The 18,736-nt window shown below is 47.6% G+C and overlaps 1 protein-coding gene across 1 annotated transcript in view; it reads left to right on the top strand.

Annotated features, from left to right (window-relative positions):
* GPKOW (G-patch domain and KOW motifs) overlaps window positions 1-18,326 on the top strand; it is a 115,330-nt gene extending 97,004 nt beyond the window's left edge. Inside the window, exons 9-11 of the mRNA XM_085629871.1 lie at window positions 12,593-12,662; window positions 15,150-15,235; window positions 17,871-18,326. Of these exons, the coding sequence (XP_085485997.1) occupies window positions 12,593-12,662; window positions 15,150-15,235; window positions 17,871-17,999 (285 nt within the window). The 3' untranslated portion in view covers window positions 18,000-18,326. The remainder of the gene's footprint in view (window positions 1-12,592; window positions 12,663-15,149; window positions 15,236-17,870) is intronic.
* The last annotated feature ends 410 nt before the right edge of the window (window positions 18,327-18,736 follow it).

Raw genomic sequence — 18,736 nt, 5'->3', positions numbered from 1 at the left:
TTCTAGAGGAAAGCGTATGGTCTCTCAGGTACCTTCTTCCCCTGAAAATCTACTTACTTCCATGACAGAAGATAATCAACACTGGAATTGGCTCCCAGGAGTTTTATCCAGTAATACATCGAATAACTTAAGACCGCTTTTACATCTTTAACAGACAATTAAAAATCATATCCTGGAATGCTGCAGGATTACATAATTGTCCTCAGAAGTTTGATTATCTATTCTCTCTGAATGCAGATGTGCTATGTATTCAGGAAACATGGTGCAAAGATTCTCTTTATGGGGGGAAAAATTATTTTGTATTTGAGGCCGCTGCCACACCCTCACAAAAAGGGCACGCGAAAGGAGGAATAGCCTGTTTTTTATCAAATTCATTACAATGGCAATTTTCCCATTATAAGGACACTAGTAATCTCTTTCAATCAATAACTATTAATAAGCTAGCGTCCACAGGCAGACGGACCTCTCTTGTAATCCTTAATGCATACATCCCACCTGAAGAGATCTTTAATACCGTTCTGAAGCGAATGTTTTCTTATGTAAAACAATTACTAGAGCTCGATCACCCCCCATATATTTTACTTATGGGTGACCTAAATAGTAAAGTGTCCACTTCTAGTATAGACCTGTTTAGAAGTAAATTTAAGGAAGAAGCATACAATATACCCCAAGCAATCTTTCCTAGTAAAATGAAAACTAACAAAAGAGGAAAGATATTACTTGAAGAACTTAGTTATGTAGAGGGGTTAATTGTAAATGGTAGGATGCCTTCTGACACTCCGGCTAAGTTTACACATAATTCTTTTAGGGGTGAATCTATCTTGGACTATGTAATTACGGATTATGATTCATTTTCTTATATTCAGGACATGGTGATCTCTCAATCTTGTTTGAGCGATCATAATGTGATTAATATAATAGTTTCAATACAAACCCCAGATACTGAATCATGGTCTATAATTAATAAAGGTGTTTCTATTCATTGCAAGTCTGGAAGGTGTTTCTGGGACCCTTCCACTATGAAAGATGTACAAAATATTCTTGCCCAAACCTTACTTGAACTAGATGATTGGCAGGGTAGGGAATTTTTATATTTTGAAATTCTTAAGGAAAACCTTACCACGAGAGCTAGGAAATTAAGTAAACCTAAGAGTCAAGTCAAGTCAAGTCAAGTCAGAGAATTTATATAGCGCACTACATACCCAGAGGGTCTCAAGGCGCTTAGAAAGGGGAGGAGGATTACTTGTCAAATATCCACGTTTTAAGTTGTTTTCTGAATGCCAGGTGGTTCTGGGTGAGGCGAAGGTAAGCGGGGAGTGAGTTCCATGTTTTAGCAGCCAGGTATGTGAAGGATCTGCCTCCCATGGTGGTCCTGTTGATGCGAGGTACAGTGGCGAGGGCTTGGTTGGAAGAACGTAGTTGGCGGGAGGGGGTGTAGAAGGACAGTCGTGAGTTGAGGCATTCTGGTCCGATGTCGTAGAGTGATTTGTGTGCGTGAGTTAGCAGTCGGAAAGTGATTCTCTTATTGACGGGTAGCCAGTGGAGGTCTTTCAGGTGACTGGAGATGTGTTCGTTGCGCGGGATGTCTAATATGATCCTGGCTGAGGCGTTTTGGATTCGTTGGAGTTTCTTCTGGAGTTTAGCGGTAGTACCTGCGTAGAGGGTGTTTCCATAGTCCAGTCGGCTCGTGACTAGAGCATGGGTGGCTGTTTTCCTTGTTTCGGTGGGGATCCAGCGAAATGTTTTTCTGAGCATGCGAAGAATGTTGAAGCAGGATGAGGATACGGCGCTGACTTGTCTGTTCATTGAGAGTGAAGAATCCAGGATGACGCCTAGGTTCCGTGCGTGGTCTGTCGGGATGGGTGCTTTTCCAAGGGCTTCCGGCCACCAGGAGTCGTCCCATGCAGAGGGGGATGTACCTAAGATGAGGACTTCTGTTTTGTCTGAGTTCAGTTTCAGACGGCTTTGTTTCATCCATTCGGCAACTTCTTTCATTCCTTCGTGTAGGTTAGTTTTGGCGGTGCTGGGGTCATTGGTGAGAGAAAGGATTAGTTGAGTGTCATCCGCGTAAGAGATGATGCTGAGGTTGTGTTGGCGGGCGATGGCCGCGAGGGGGCTCATGTAGACGTTGAAGAGGGTGGGGCTGAGTGATGATCCTTGTGGTACGCCACAGATGACTTCAGTGGCCTCGGACTTGAATGGTGGGAGGCGGACTCTCTGGGTTCTTCCGGAGAGGAAAGAGGTGATCCATTCAAGTGCTTTTCCTTGTATTCCGATGTTATTGAGGCGTTGTAACAGGGTGCTGTGGCAGACTGTGTCGAATGCTGCAGAGAGGTCGAGGAGGATGAGGGCGACTGTGTCTCCATTGTCCAATAGAGTTCGAATGTCGTCTGTTGCTGCGATTAGGGCGGTCTCAGTGCTGTGTTTTGCTCGGAAGCCAGATTGTGAGGAGTCGAGGGATTTGTTGGCTTCGAGGAAGGCGGCGAGCTGGTTGTTGACGGCTTTCTCGATGACTTTGGCCGGGAATGGAAGGAGCGAAATGGGGCGGTAGTTTTTGAGTTCGGTGGGGTCCGCTGTGGGTTTTTTCAGAAGGGCGGTGAGTTCAGCGTGTTTCCAGTTCTCCGGGAAGGTGGCGGAGTTGAAGGAGCAGTTGATGACGTCTCGGAGGTGCGGTGCTATGACGGAGTCTGCTTTGTTGAAGATGTGGTGAGGACATGGGTCTGTGGGGGATCCTGAGTGGATGGAATTCATCAGGCGGATTGTGTCCTCAGTGGAGATTGGGTTCCAGTCGTTGAGGGTGTTTACGGGGGGAGAATGTTCAGCAAATGGTTGGGTGGGTTGGTCTCCGGGTTGGTTGTCGAAGCTGTTGTGAATGTCTGCAATCTTGTTGTGGAAGAATGAGGCTAGGGAGTCGCAGAGGGCTTGAGAGGGGGTGATGTCGTTGGAGTTGGCTGAGGGGTTGGAGAATTCTTTGACGATGTTGAAAAGTTCCTTGCTGTTGTGGGCGTTGTTGTCAAGTCGATCCTTGAATGCTGTTTTCTTGGCCTTTCGGATTAGTTGGTGGTGTGTGCGGGTGGCGTTTTTGAAGGCGTCCTTGGTGCTAGTGGATGGGTCTTTTTTCCAGGCCTTTTCAAGGGAGCGGCAGAGTTTCTTGGACTTCTTAAGATCATCGTTGAACCATGAGGCCTTCTTGCTGCCAGGTTTGCTTTGACGTTTTTTCAGTGGTGCTAGGGTGTCGGCGGTGTTGGATAGCCATAGGGTGAAGTTGGCGGCGGCTTGGTTTGGGTTAGAAGAGTGGGCTGGGGTGTTTAGAAGGAGCGATGCGGAGATCTGGTCGGTGGTGATTTTGTTCCAGTTTCTTTGCAGAGTTGGTTGGAGGTGGTTGGTGGGTTTTGGCTTGTTGTAGGTGAAGTGAACGCAGCTGTGGTCAGTCCAGAGGAGATCCGTAGTGTGGCTGAAGGAGACATGGTTGCTGGAGGTGAAGATGGGGTCGAGTGTGTGCCCTGCGATGTGGGTGGGGGAAGTGACTAGTTGTTTAAGTCCGAGGTTGGCGAGGTTGTCCAGCAGGGTGGTGGAGTTGCGGTCGTTGGTCTTTTCAAGGTGAAAGTTGAGGTCTCCCAGAAGGATGTAATCTTTGGAGGGGAGCGCGTGTGGAGTGATGAAGTCCGTGATGTCTTCACTGAATTTTGCGCGGGGTCCTGGTGGTCTGTAGAGGAGGGTGCCTCTGAGTGTGGTCTTGGGGTCGATGTGGATCTGGAAGTGAAGGTGTTCGGAGTTGGCGAGGTTGGCGTCAGAGCTGGTTGAGATGCGGATAGATTTCTTGTGGACAATGGCGATTCCTCCTCCTGTGTGGCCGGTACGGTCTTTGCGGGTGATCTTATAGTCTTCAGGGATGGCAATGGTGATGTCTGGGGCGGAGGAAGCGTTCATCCATGTTTCCGTAAGGAAGGCGATGTCCGGGGAAATGGTGTCTAGTAGATTCCATAGGTCAATGGCGTGCCTGTGGATCGATCGGGTGTTGAGAAGGATGCATTGTAGGTGGTTGGGGTCGGGAATCTGTGGTGTGGACGTAGCAGAGATGTTGTCGGTACCGCTGAATTTGCAGGAGTGGCATGAGAAAGGGCCATGAGTGTGTCCAGGAGCGGCTTGGACGCAGTTGGGGGCGCGACCGGGGTTGAGGGCTAGGAGGGTGGCGGCATCGTAGGTGATGCAGGAGGGCAGCGCAGCGCGAGGGGCAGGGGGTCTGGCGCTGGGCGCGGTCCAGGCGAGGACGGGCGTAGACGGGCTTACCTTTGGCGCACCTTCGGCGCGGGTTGGGCGCGGGCGCTGCGCGTAAACGCTGCGCGCGTGAACTACTGTCATATATGGAGAGTGGAGGGGGAGGGGCGAGGGCGGCTCAGCTGGGAGGCGTGGCGGGCTCAAGGGACAGAGCACAACAACAACAACAAGCTCAAAATGGAGGGGAGGGCAGAGCAGGGCGCCGGGGGCTCACACAAACAATGCACAGGTCTACTTAAAGTGAGCGAGTAATGGCAAAGAAATGCACACGCTTTAAAATCGCCAAACAGTGCAGCTTTGAAATAACGATACCACGTTGCACAGAGAGCGCAGGCAGGGGAGCGATCACTCGAGGAGGAAGCGACGAGTGAATCAAGAAGCTATATCTCCCTCCCAGTTTATTACTACCCCTAAATAAGGAAATAAATAAACTCGTAAGGCAACAGTACATTAGCAGAACTAAGGAAAATGAGTATAAGATAGCCTTATTAAGAAGAAGGAGAGCTAGACTTAGAATAAAATTAAAAAGAGAAAAAGAAGATTCACTCTGGATTAGGTTAAGAGAGGCATCGGCCTTTAATAAATCTAGAGAATTCTGGACCCTAATAGGGAAAGGATGTGGGGTAAGAACTTCCCCTATCCCTATCTCTATTGCTGAAAATGTCTGGATATCATTTATATCTAGCTTGTATGCCTCTAATAATGTAGAGGAGGACAGCTGGGATCCAGCCCTAAATAGTCAGCCTAATATAGAGCTTCCAACTGAGAAAACCATCGCTTCAGTGATAAAGAGTATGAGTGCGTCCGGAGCTATGGGTCCGGATGAGCTGCCCATGTCTATAATAAAACAAGACGTTACTTCCTGGAGTAGGATTCTCCTTCCAGTATTTCATGCTTGCTTTTCATCGAGATCAGTCCCTAATTCTTGGAGGGGAAGTATATTAATCCCGATATTTAAAAAAGGAGAGAGGGATAGTCCTGGGAACTATCGTTTAATTGCTCTTTTGGACGCGATAGGGAAAATCTTTGCAAAATGTCTTTTGATTTTAATTTCTGAATGGATGGAATTGAATGACATCCTACCCTTGGAACAAACTGGATTCCGTAAAGAGCATGGTACACTTGATAATTTAACAGCATTACAGGTGATTGTCGATAAATACGTACGTGTTCGCGGTGGTGGAATATATGCGGCATTCATTGATTTCTTCACAGCGTTCGATAAGGTCGACCGACCAACCCTGTGGAGAAAGCTCGCTATTCTAGGGATGCCGTTACACTTACTCGAACTTATAAAAGCCCTTCACTCGAACACGTGGTGTAAGGTATTACAAGGTGGAGAAAGAGGTTTGTCTCAATCTATTCCTTCACCTAATGGGCTGAAACAAGGGTGCATATTGGCCCCTATATTGTTTTCTCTTTATACGGCAGACCTTCCTTCTTCCATTTCAGTGTGCGGTGGGATAGCCCCGATAATTGGAGGATCACCTGTATCAATTTTAATGTATGCAGATGATATCCTCATATTAGATTTAACTCCGAAGGGCTTGTCTAACCGCTTATATGCATTAAATCAATTCGCAGAAGCAAATTTCATGAAGATTAATGCTTCGAAAAGTAAAATCATGTGTATTTTTGGAAAGAAAAAATGTAGGTCTGAAAATTATAGATGGGCCATAGGCGGACATAATTTAGAGGTGGTAAAAACCTACACCTTCTTGGGTAAAATAATCTCGGCAAACTTAAGTGAGAAATTCCATACAGACCATAACTCGCGTAAAGCATTAGCCCATGGTATGGGATTATGCTCCTTGTACAAGGCTACAGGGAAGAGACACCACTATTTATGGATGTATTTAGGGCAAAGATCCCTGCAACCTTACTGTATGGGTTGGAATTAGTGGAGTTAAAACACTGGGGATTTTTACATAGAATGGAAGGAAAGATATTAAGAAGAATCACTTCCATTAATACAGCTTGTTCTGTATCCTCATGTAGATTGGAATTCGGACTCCGAAGTTGTTGGGTACAGGGGTTGATTGCCCTGGTAAGGTGGGTAGCTTGCTTAGCTAGAGGTAAAAAGGATTCCTTACGGGAAGCCATAAAAAATGAGCTTCTGGGCAATTTCAATGAGTTTTCCCTGTTAGTAAAAAACTTTAGAGAAGCAGTAACTCTGTTAGAGTTGGATGTAAGTACTCTGTTTTTACTTACTCCCTCTGAACTAAAGTCTAAATTAAAAAGTGCATCTTGGGAACTCAGTTATAAATTGAATATGATTGCCCAACAAGGAGAATCGGAAAGGCAACTTCTTTTAAATTCATATACACTAAAGCTGCCACAACAATACCTCACATGGAATATCCCCCATAGAGTCCGTAGGTTATGGTACCTTTTAAGACAAGATTTGCTTCCACTAAACCCCCTTTTAGCTAAATGGTATGGTGTATCTCCTATATGTAATCTTTGTCATAATGCTGTACAGGATCGTAATCACGTTTTGTTTATCTGTCCTGCTTTACGCTTATTGCGTTACAAATGGTTGAAACCTATTTGTTTACAATTAGGAATTTTAAATGTAAATACCTTTTTTCATGCACTTTATTGTCCTCCAAATGAAATGTTCTGTTTTAAAGTTTTTAACTTTTTTAAAGGTTTTTTAAATATTTATTGAATGATATATAGAGAAATATTTGTCAATTGTCTGACCAGTGAATATGATGTATTTCCTTCTCATCTGTTTGTTTGTGATTTTATTGTAAGTATTGTTGTATAATTGTGTTTTTATTTTATGTGGCCCTCTTTGAGAGCCAAAACATAATAAACTTAAACTTGATTTACCGCCGAAAAGAGCGCACGGACAGAGACGAAATGCCCCACTACGGTTACTTTTAATTGCACCAAAAATGAGGGCCCCTATTAGACGGAGGCGGGGGGTTCGCGATGACAGAGATCCGCCCACGGTTTGAAATTTTGGCGGGACGGAGCGGGCTTTGTGAAACCGCTCAAGTAGAGGTTCATCATCCCCTCCACTTTAATTGGAATATTGTACGCAGTTCAAAAAAGTTTGTATACGAGCCCTACTCACCCACTGCTGTCGCTTTATCCTCAGACTCCCTCCACCCAGGATGGCTGTCACAGCAGTTTACATTTTGGTATTTATTTTTGTAACTCCCCCCCCCCCCCCGCCACCTTTGCTGGGACCCTCATTGCATCGTCCAATGCACCTTTCCCCGTACATTGATTTTACCACTCATACCGGTGACACTGTCCATTCTGCGCACCTCACCCTTATGACTTTACGAAAAAATTGCAACTCAGGATTTGGTTAGAAGGTGTGGACAGACACCGGGCGTTGGGGCAGTAAGGCGGGAAGCGAAGGGAGTGGAAGAATACCGTGGTCGGGAGACATTCGGAGATGGCGGGAGAGATGCTTGTAAGTTGTAATCCATTTGCTATGTTGCTCTCACTACATAACGGAATTGCTGTAGCCAGGGCTTTAAGTGGGATGGAAAAACGGGGGGGGGGGGGGTCGCTCAAAGGGGCGTGGCAAATATAATTAAGGGCGTGGCTTAAACACGTAAATTAAAAATCTGTGCTTAGCATAGTATGCCACCCGGCTTGTATTTTGCTGTTTCTGTCATTTTATCCAGATATATGATACAACAATTAGCATCAGACCTACAACAAGTAAGGACTATTGGCTTTGTCAGTGGTTTAGTTGCACAAGATAAATAAGCAGCAACTATGGCTTATTATATGTAATATTGAAAAAGCTTCCACTTTAAGCCCTGGCGACAACACGACGATGTTGCTGCTCCTGAGTTTCAAGAGAAGGGAAATCTTTAAAGGATACAACGCTAAAGCTAAATTCTCCACTAGAGAGAAGTGAGCACGCACTTCAATGGGCCTGCTGTGACACAAAACGGAGCAAAAACGGACCGCTGGTGCCAGGGCACAAAACAGAGCCCGATAGAGACCCGTTTCGAGGCACCATTTAAAAAACTGCCGATGCTCTTCACTGGTGAGACCCGGCCCTCTTAAAGCCCTGGCTGTAGCGTATATGTGTGTGGGAGGTTCTGTGTGTGTGTGTGTGGAAGGCTCTGTGTGTGTGTGTGTGGGAGGCTCTGTGTGTGTGTGTGTGTGGGAGGCTCTGTGTGTGTGTGTGTGTGTGTGTGTGTGTGTGTGTGAGGCTCTGTGTGTGTGTGTGTGGGAGGATGTGTGTGTGAGGGAGGCTCTGTGTGTAGAATGCTCTATGTCAGTGGCTCTGTATGTGTAGGTGGCTCTGCGTGTGTAGGTGGCTCTGTGTAGGTGGCTCTGTGTGTGGGTGCAAATGCAATAGGTCTCGCATTGGAGAGTGATTAAGCTATTGACATTGTAAATAACAATGCCGTTTCTTTAAATGTTTTAAAAACAAAAACATACAAGAATGTCATGAGCAATGCCAATAGCTCTAACTTTAACAATGCCGAGACCATTGCATTGTAAATGCTTGTTATTATTTACATTAATGGGCTGAACAATCTGCTTAAAACCTCAACCCATGACGTCCCCATGATTAATGGTAAAACTCTCCCCGTTCTATTATACGCAGATGATGCGGTCATTATAGGCCGCACGCCGATCTCTCTGCGTAATTTATTTCGGACTTTTGTTGAATACATGGATAGCCTGGACCTATGTGTCAATTTTAAGAAGTCATTTTTAATGTCCTGTGGTCCTGGGAAGCGACAGTTAAGTTCTATTGTAGTGGGTAGCCAGAAATTGACAAGCACACGTACATTTCCCTATCTTGGATTGGTCTTTGCTACGAACGGCTCCTGGACTGAGCATCTTGCTCACTCCAGGAGCAAGTTCTCAAAGGCCTCCAACTCAATCCTTAGTCTTCCCCGTCCAAAGACCACTGGTGCTATACCGGCCATTTTAAACATTTTTAAATTACAGTGCGTCCCTGTGGCCACCTACGGGGCTGAGATTTGGGGCATTGCAAATTGTTCCTGCATCCAGCAGGAAGAAAATACATTCTGCAGGAAACTTTTGGGCATCCCAATCTCTACCAAACAATACATTTGCCACAGAGAACTCAATCTTAATTTTATATAGGATTTTATACGCGCTCGTCCTGCCCTTTTTTGGCTATCGGTATGGAAGAACCAGGCTGCCTCCCTCACTAGAGAGATTATTAATGACTGCCTTATGTGTGAGAAAGGGATGGAAATTCCTTGGCTAAGGGGAGTACATCAAAGCCTGTGTAGTGTTAATAAAGAAAGTATCTTCTAAAATGCAAATATAGCTGACACCGTGCCAAAAAAGGAGCTTAGAGATGCCCTTTACTTTTTATATAACACAGACCGGATTGGCCTGGAATCCAAGAAAACTTCCGTTCTTAGTTACATGTCAATAGAACAGCATTATCATTCTCTACCTATATATCTCACCCTGCGCACGAGCTACTGGGAAAGGAGTCTATTATTCCGCCTTAGAGCAGGAACTGTCAGATTTGCATTGTGTTTTCCTCTCGGCTATCACCATAATCTTTTTTTCTTTTTTTTTTTTTTTTTGAAAAACCTTTATTGATATTTCAATCAATTACACGTATGGGCCTACAACCCCCGGGGCCGGCCGCTAAACAGTCAGAATAACAGAAAGCAATTTGATCACAGTCAGCACCTCGGGGAGCAGAATCTCGATGCTAGCATACTCTCAGTCTCTGAACAGCCCAAGTAGGAGACCAGGATAATAAAGGTTTACATTTTATAATAGAGGAGGATGGAAGGATCAGGTGCCAAACAGTTTCCCAGCAGCGAAAAATGGCAGGCAGAATGATGAACGTAAACAATAAACAGCAGTCTATCTAAGCAATGGCGCTGAAACAGGAAGTTCAGGATGTAGAGAAATATCACGGCCATTTGCGCCTGCAACCCCCTGCCCTAAGACCCAGGAAACACCACGGAAATTATGGCACTCAGGAAACAGCAGTGATTAACAACAAAGGAGTTCTACCAGGCTGATCCCAGAAAAAGACAAAGAAGAATAAGAGAAGAAAAGGAGGCCATGGAAAAAAAGGTTTAAAGACTAAAGAATCCCCTCCCCCCAACCCCCCACCCTGCACCTCTGCAGATGAGTACGGCCCCCCTCCCCAGCAGTGTGCCTGTCGCCCCGGAACCAGACCCGAAATATAGAAGAAACAGAGAAAAAGGAGTAGGAAAAGAGCCCCCACCAGACGGGGGGTAGAGAGAGTATTAATAAACTGGAGGAGGGCCTGCAAAACATGCCCCCGGCTTCTCCCTCCCGCACCATATATTTTCCCGCAAAGCATACAATAAACAACACAAAATCGACCCTGTCAAAGAAAAGTAAGGAGCATTACGCACTTAGTACACTAACCGTTATGCCGTGAGAGCACGCAACTCCCGAGCCCGCCCGCCTATTAGATGACCACCTCTGAAGGATCAGCCTTATCCTTGGCCACTCTTTGCAAACCTACCCATGCATACCCATCGACCCAGTGCCATGTCCAATGTTACAAGGAAGAGAAGCGGCCAATAAAGATCAGGAAGCGACACACACAGGTAGGGTAGAAGGCTCTGAAGATCGACACAGTCAGCTCTATGGAGGGTCGTCTTTCCCAGTGCTGCCCCAGGATTTACACTGCACACCAGGTCCAGGAAGGCGGAATCAGCCAGAGCAGGCGACCGTTGCTTGGATATTGCCTGAGTCGCCGGAGGCCGCGCACGGGACAAGGCCACCACCCCCCACTCAGGTCCAAAACCTCCGGAACAGACCAGATCCACAGCCAGCTGATCGCACGTTAGTATACTGTCCGGAGTGTCCAGGTGTGCACTATTCACAGGGGCGGCCACGACACTGTCCTCCCGTGTGCAGTGTAAGAAGTCCCAGCGTACCTGGGGACAGGCAGGCCGCAACTGTTCCGACGCTGATGTCACTCCATCGAGCTTACTCCCCAACACCCAGGCGCCGTGAACCAAGGTGGAATGAAGGGCACCGAGAGCTTCGAGAAGGTCACCGTACCCCAGTACAGCTCCCGGCGCTCGCTCCGCTACGCTCCTCAGAGTCGCACCCTCCCAATCCTGCTGCAACCCAGTGTACAGGATGGTGGACTCTATCCTACCAAAATGGCCGCTGGGTAGGTCCAACCCAGATCGGGACCGGGACTCGGGCACAAACGCCTCGGGTTCCATGTCACTGGAAACAGGGTTCCGGGGGCAGGCAAATAATGTGTCCGGTGTGTGGTCACGGGCCACAGTCATCCCCACCACGGACCAGCGCCCGCGAAAATCCGGGAGCAGCCCGCAAGAATCAGGGCGAGTTACGGGCGGCGTCCGGGCAGCTCACCGGCGAAGGCTGAGGCAATCACCGGAGAGTCTTGGAGTTGCCACCTCGGGCACGCACTCGTTCCGCCACTCTCAGTGGTAGGAACGACCACGGCGAAACGTAGGCCGATATTCGCACCGCTCCGGTAGTCCGACTCCACCCAGTCACCAAAGGCCGCTGTTGTTGAACTGCCGCCCGGCCATGGTGTCCACTCGAGGTCCCGGTTCCAGGGTTGCACAGGCCGCAAACTTCAGACGGACATTTCTCCGGCGGTACCGCTGCCAGAAACTTCGGGGTCACACGATCGGTTGCCGCTCTTGTTCACCAACACGGGCAGATAGCGCAGGCTAAGGATCTCATGCAGGATATCTGTGCGGGGTGCGGAGGTTCACGGAGCCGGGAGCCTACGCTGCCGTCCCGGTCGCCATATTGGCTCCTCCCCCCTATCACCATAATCTTGATCATGTACCATGCCCTTGTGACGGGGTAAGCGGCCAACCAATTTTACATTTTTTATTTTTTTGTAAGTATTACACAAAATATACTAAGTGGTTTTTAAATCAATTTTTCAAAAGGAGAAGACCTATTAGTTTGGATAATGCTTACACATGCTTAGTTTCCCTGGCTGATGAAGAGCTGGTCCTTCGCATAAGCACCTTTTTGAGAATTGCCACCAGAGCACGTAAGACTATGCCCGATCCCTGAGTTTTTACCCAATTGACTATCTCTGTGTAATTGCTAGCTATGTTTTATTAACAGCATATTATTTATTCATTACCAATGAAGTTCTTTTTTAATTTGTCATAAAAACGTATCAAATGTTATAGTTATATTCTTACAAAAGTTTGATTATTGTGTACTGTCAATCCTCCATTTTGCTATTTATTTTTTGTTATGATGTTGTGCTTTTATGGGTATTAAGTTACCCGAATAAAGTTTATGAACTGAACTGATATATACATTTCTTTTCCTGTCTCTACAGATAAGAATTGAAGATGTGCTAAGCCCGGAGGTGTGCGTGTGTCGGACAGAGGAGGGCCGCATTCTGGATGGTCTGTATCGGTGTCTGTTCCCTGCCTCTTGTATTTATCCCCTGCTCTCTTCTTACTCAGCCACTCCTCTAATCCTTCCCTCTCTGTTGTCTCTCTGCTCCCACCTAACCTTCTTTCCTTCTCTCCAGCACTGTGTTCATTCCTGTCTCTTCTCGTGTTTCCTGCCGTATATCTCCTCTCCTGCTTCCTCTTCTCTCTGTTCTTTTCATCATACTTCTGTTTCTCGGTCCCTCTCAAACTGCCCTGTTACTATGTGTGATCTTTTCGCGTTCTGCCATCTACCTCGCATCACGTTGTTTCTACCATCCTCTCACATCTGTCCACCTCACCTGCTCTGTCTCTTCCTAATCATATTCTTGTTTTCTCTTTCCACGGTCCTCTTTCTCCCCTCCATTGAAGGAAAGCTAGCAGGGAGAGGGAAAACTATGTACGGTCAAGTTATGTGTGCCGAGGGCATGTGACTCACCCATGTTCTTATTCTGAACGATCAAGTACATTTGTCTGGTCAGGACATCCATGTTCCAGACCCACATCAAGAGACTCTTAACAAGGCACTCTACATCATCTGCCTGATGGTCGCCATCAGTGGGAGAAGAGTCTGCTGGTTGATGGTTGCCCACCCAATGTGGCTCCAGTTCCCTTGACCATACCATGAAGCATCGAATCGCTTTCTGGGGTGCAGCCTTTTATGCTCTGGGGAAGACTGCTCATTTGATCTGCCAGTGTAATTCCTTGTATTCGGTCATGTCTGGGCCTCCTGAATGCGAGTGTGTTGGTGCTTGGGTAAGTGGGAGGCGAGGTCCTCCGTATGTACGTTGCTCTTGAGGTAGTCGGGTGTTCCATAGGGTTTTCTTAGTCGTTGCTCCTTCCGCTCCCCACCTCCTTGTACGAAGCGTTGTGAAGTCAGACGCCCACGTCTGGGTGTAAATTCACAACCTTCCTGTTTACCTGTCCCGGACCGAGCCGGCTCAGACGGGTCCTCGCGTTGCCTGAGAGAGGCAACGATTGAAGGTGGCGGCGAAGGGAAAGATCAGGACGGCACACCTCCAGTCCGCAGACGGGCTCCCTAACGATCCCCACATCCTCTGTCCTGTAGGAGCCAGGGCCCCTATAGCCACGGACTATGCAGAGGTCGCCTGCAGTGCAATCCACAACCTCAAAGAAACACTCCTCCTGCGGCTGGTGCCAAGGGGTTATGTATTATATTGTAACATTTATATAGCACGTACTACCCCGGTGTGGAGGGCTGAAGTGCTGTCCTACCTGGGTAGCATGCTACACCGTGTAGGATGCGTGGTTGGAAGGATGCTGTCTTTGTTTTGATCTATGTGGGAAGTGTTTACATGTGGGAGAACCAGAAAAATTGGTCCCGTCCGAAAGCTTGGACTTACTTGCATCAAAGTGGTCATTTGGTTGGACGCAAACTGCCTTTCCCAGAACCTGAGCACAAATCAGCGCTTTGCCATCTGGAGTCGGAGACTGCTGAGAGGAGGAATGCAACTGCTGCACATCCCAGTCTGTGAGGGCTGGCAGCCTCTGCGCACAGGTCTGTGTGCCAACGCACCCATCGTTTTTCCCTGTAAGTCCAGGATAAGGACTGTATGTCTTCGACTCTTATCTCGCTCTTCCGGCCCGTATGAATGTGGCACTGCCCCCTGCAAGAGCGCTTCCTAAATCTCAACCCTACATCACTGCATTTCCTCCTCAACCGACATCTGCCCAAGCGTAAGGGCCCTTGTCCCTCCACGACCATCGCTGCCCCTTGTTCTCCATTCTTCACCCCTGACTGCTAAGTACCATGAGACGTTGCAGTGTAGTCACTTTCAACGCAGCCGGGCAAAGAACCGTGCAAGCATCCGATGTACTAAACTGTGTATCGCTGGTCACATTAACACAACAATGCGCTTTGGTTGCAGCTCAGGCTACCACGTTTCAACTGTGTCCAGGGTTGAAGTGCAAAGAAGTCCTTGAAGACACAAATGTTGAAAAAGTGTTACTATAATAGTGTATACAAAATGAGCAACAGTGGTTGGACATAGTGTATATATATCGAGTAATGTGCTCGCTGAACTAGGCGTTCTTCCCCACACCACGCTCTAAAAGCAAGCCCTCGCTGTTTTATGGCTGCCCCCTGAGAGTCAAAGCAGAAGCACCTGGCTCCTCTGTCTCCAAGTGAAAGGCAATGCTCGTTGCATGGCACGTTGTCCTCCGATCCCTTGGGTCTCGCATACACCTGGCAGCTGCGCTGACTCTCTCTACTCTCCCTTCTCCTAAGGTCCCTCTTTCTGACTCTGCACTCTTCCTAGCTTGTTCTCGCTCATTCATCTGATCTTTCCTTGTCAGTCTCGCCCTTTCTGTGCTTGCTGTTATATCTCCCACATTCTCATCTCCCCTCGGATCTAGCACCCCTCCCATTTCTCTTTCGTGCTTCTATCGTGTCTGCAGGATTCTTTCCCCCTAATGGAGAATGTGTTCTTTGTCTCACAGGAATCAAGGAGTCCATGTTGGAGACTCTCATCCCGAAGGCGGAGGAGGATTTCGTCATGGTGGTGCTGGGGCCACATAGTGGTCAGGTGGGTGGAGTGTTTTGTGGTCACGTGATTAGACTTGTAGTTGGTGGTGGGCACAAACAACACAGCTTGCTTTGTAGCAGATGTGAACCTTTTTGGCAATTTTATTTTGTTTTAATGAGGCTTGAGTAAAATCAAAAAGGCATCAAAGTGCTGCACAACACAATTTATTGTTCTAAAAACAAATAGTTACTAAGCATTTAAGTAAGGAGCAAAACGTTTTCAAAGACAAATATTAAGATAGCTTTGAGTTGAAAGTTTCCACCAACAGAAAGGTTTTCATAATTTTCCAATCCTAATATGAGGAAGTAGAGCTTTGGGGGACAGAGCAACCTTTTAGGTTTTGAAGGAGTACTTCCAGAAAAGGGCTCTGGGGGCATCTTTGATCTTATGAAGATTTAAGTTTTGAGACCCAGTAAAGATTTACATTTCACTATTTGAGGTTCACCCAAAAATGCGAACTTTTTTTTTTGCAAGATAAATGGGGAAATCAAGGGAAGGAGAACACCTTCACCACAGAGGAAGTTCCATGCTGGCTAGCAAATAGTTTGGTGAAAGTTGGTCAAAATAGAGGCCAGAGTGAGCCCAGGATGTCGCAGGATGAGAGAATACTCCAAACACTGTGGAGGAGGCTACATGAATCTGAAGCTGCAAGTTCCAGGTCATTAGAACAGCAAGGGACGCGTGGCTATCGCTAGCAACATCAGCATTCGATGCCGAAAGCTGTATCTCCTGGGAGCCAGTCTCATGCAGTCCTATTTATGGGCGTCTAGTGGTACCCTAAAAGCCATATTCCGATAGGCAAACTTAGTATCCAGTGTAGCTGGTGGATGTGTCCTGCACCCACTCACTGGACTAGAGACCTCAATGGGGGATGAATGGCGCTTGCTTCATATGTTCTCGCCACAGTGTTGGCTTTGAGCTCCATCACCGCTTCTTCCAGAGACTCCACCTTCCATTCACCATTGCTGGCAGAGGGTACTCTGGGCTGAAGATGGCACCCACTGGACCATCCCCAGATGGACAGCAATGATCATAAACCAAGGGCAGGGAAAGTATCCGCCTAATGGCCAGGCAGAGAGGTCACACCAACCCGTGAAACGTGCTGCACGTGTGCATCTCCTGCACTGAGAACCTGCTATGAGTGTCAACAGAGTGGAGCCTTCAGTGATCCATAGTGGATCCGCGGTAGAACAGGCAGAGAGGTCACATCAACCAGTGAGACGTGCCACCCGTGTGCTATCTGCTGCAGTGAGAACCTTCTGCGTGTCAACGGTGTGGAAGCGATGGGAACAGGTAGAGAGGTCACACCAACCAGTGGAAGTCCCGCACATGTGCCATCTTCTGCACTGAGAACCTTCTAAGAGTGTCAATGGAGTGGAGCCTTTAGTGATCCACAGAGGAGCTTCGCTTCCACACTTGAGGTGCCTGAGGACCGATATCACCGGGCAGGAGAACAGGCAGAAACGAGACGGATTCTAGGACCAAGGAATCCTGAATCAATTTCAGAAACAAAGAACTACTGTGTGCAGGCAAGAGTTTTCAGAAGCCCAGGAACAGGCCCAGTTTCTCTCCAGTGCATCACTGCAGACCACCGTCTGATGTGTGGCCAGGGCGCAGACCCCTCGGTCCATGACCTTGTTTACTTTTGGTTCAAACTGTTGCCTGGTGTTATCAGGCGGATTTGAAAACTGCTTATAAGTCACATTGGGACCTACAAACATCCTTTGTGGTGTTAAGAAAGCTGTAGTCCTCTCTGATTTTACTTACGTGGTTTTCTAAAGCGTGAACCAGGTGTCCAGGGCCACAGAGTGCTGTACAGGTGCGGCAGCTGCAGATTGAGCAGTGACCAGGATATAAAGACTTAAGACCAGAACAATCCGCTCACAGTGAAAAGGCAAATTTTCTATCATGCGAGCAGTATGTTTCCTATCTGTTAATGCAGTAAATGTCAAGCAGAAAAGATGTGGAAATGTCAGAGACTTTAAAGAACAAGACGAACTCTGATATGGGTGAGCTGAGCCCTCTTCCTTGGCTACTGATGCTTGGACCCTGGCGTCCCCACCTAAGATCAGCCAATGGAAAGAGAGTATTACCTCAAGATAGGCGCCCATATTCCCATGCTTATGCTTTGTGAATTCCTAGCTGGCATAAGTTAACATTTGGTCATCAATTTAGATTTGCGACTGAATTTATCTTTGTGAAAATTCCCCCTTCAGAAGACTTCTCAAGACCTGGCTCTTCTAACAGTAGCAGCTTCTCCCCCCCCCACCCCCCCCCCCCAGCGCCTCGAGACCCTCGTGGGTATGTAGTGCGCTTTACAAATACCATGATTGATTGATTGATAGGTTTCAAGCTGCCGGAGTGAAGTCACAGTTGGCATCAGAAGCTGCCGGTGCTCAGAGAGGAATCATGTGACCCTTAGAGGGGATACTCGTCGGTGTAGGGACGGGATCCTGTGTGGGCTAAAACTTACCATTCACCTGAAAGGGCTGCTGGGTGGGATCGAATGTGGCCATACTTTGTGCAGGTGTCTTACAGGGTCCATGCTTGGCCATGGGAGGGGGATAGTGTATCCGTTATTGGAATGCTTTTGTGAAATGTGCTGGTGTTGAGCAAACCTCTGCCTCCCTTGCAGGTCGGCCGGATCCTCCGCAGGGATAAAGGGAAAAGTCGGGCACTGGTGCAGCTTCTGCGGGATGAGGTGAACGTGCTGAAACTAGACTTTGATGCCATCTGTCACTACGTGGGTGAGCCCCAGGACTGAGTACCACCATGACTGAAATCAGTCTGAAGAACTTCCTGAGTGTGAGGTCGCTGCTGGACTCTCAAAGCTATTAATGAGCAGAAATCCTACCCGAGGTTGGGTTTCAAGGGAAAACGTTGTAGGTTGGTCCTACTTTCCTCCTCTGCCTAGAGCACGGGCGCCACTTTTGTGACCCAACTGGCCCCCACAACCCTGCTCTTGGCTGACTACGAGGGTATGTGTCCCTGTGACTCTCTGAAGACCATGTGTGATAACCTCCAATGAACACGCCAGATCCCCGCAAGGGCTTATTTATTTTTATGCTGTAAATAAAACCCTTTTCCTACCTTTCTGGTCTTGAATGTCTTTGTGAAGGATGTAGGGCACTTGGTTGCGTCAAGTGTTGTGGGAGGACAGGCGGGTGATCCATGTGGAGTTCAAGCGATCGTTCAAGCAAGGCATAGCCTGGACGCAATGTGACCAAAGAATGACCCGCACCTCCAGAGCTATGAGGAGCCTTACCAGCCCAGAGGGAAACCCAAGCATCATGTGAGTGACGCTGAGAGCCAGGAGGGTGTTTCATTCAATCACCTGAATTCATTTCCTGTCTTTTTTTAAGCTAATGATTTACTTTTCTGTCACCGCCCTGTACGATTCATATTCTATATGATTGCAGTAGCGTTTGTATATCTCACCTGACGTACCGAATATTGCTCGTGTGACAGGATACAGCGCTACGCCAAGGCTGTTCTGGTTGG

Source organism: Triturus cristatus, chromosome 10, assembly GCF_964204655.1.
Source record: "Triturus cristatus chromosome 10, aTriCri1.1, whole genome shotgun sequence".
NCBI lineage: Eukaryota > Metazoa > Chordata > Amphibia > Caudata > Salamandridae > Triturus > Triturus cristatus.
Note: the sequence above shows the minus strand (reverse complement) of the source record. Positions and strands in the feature narration are given on the sequence as shown.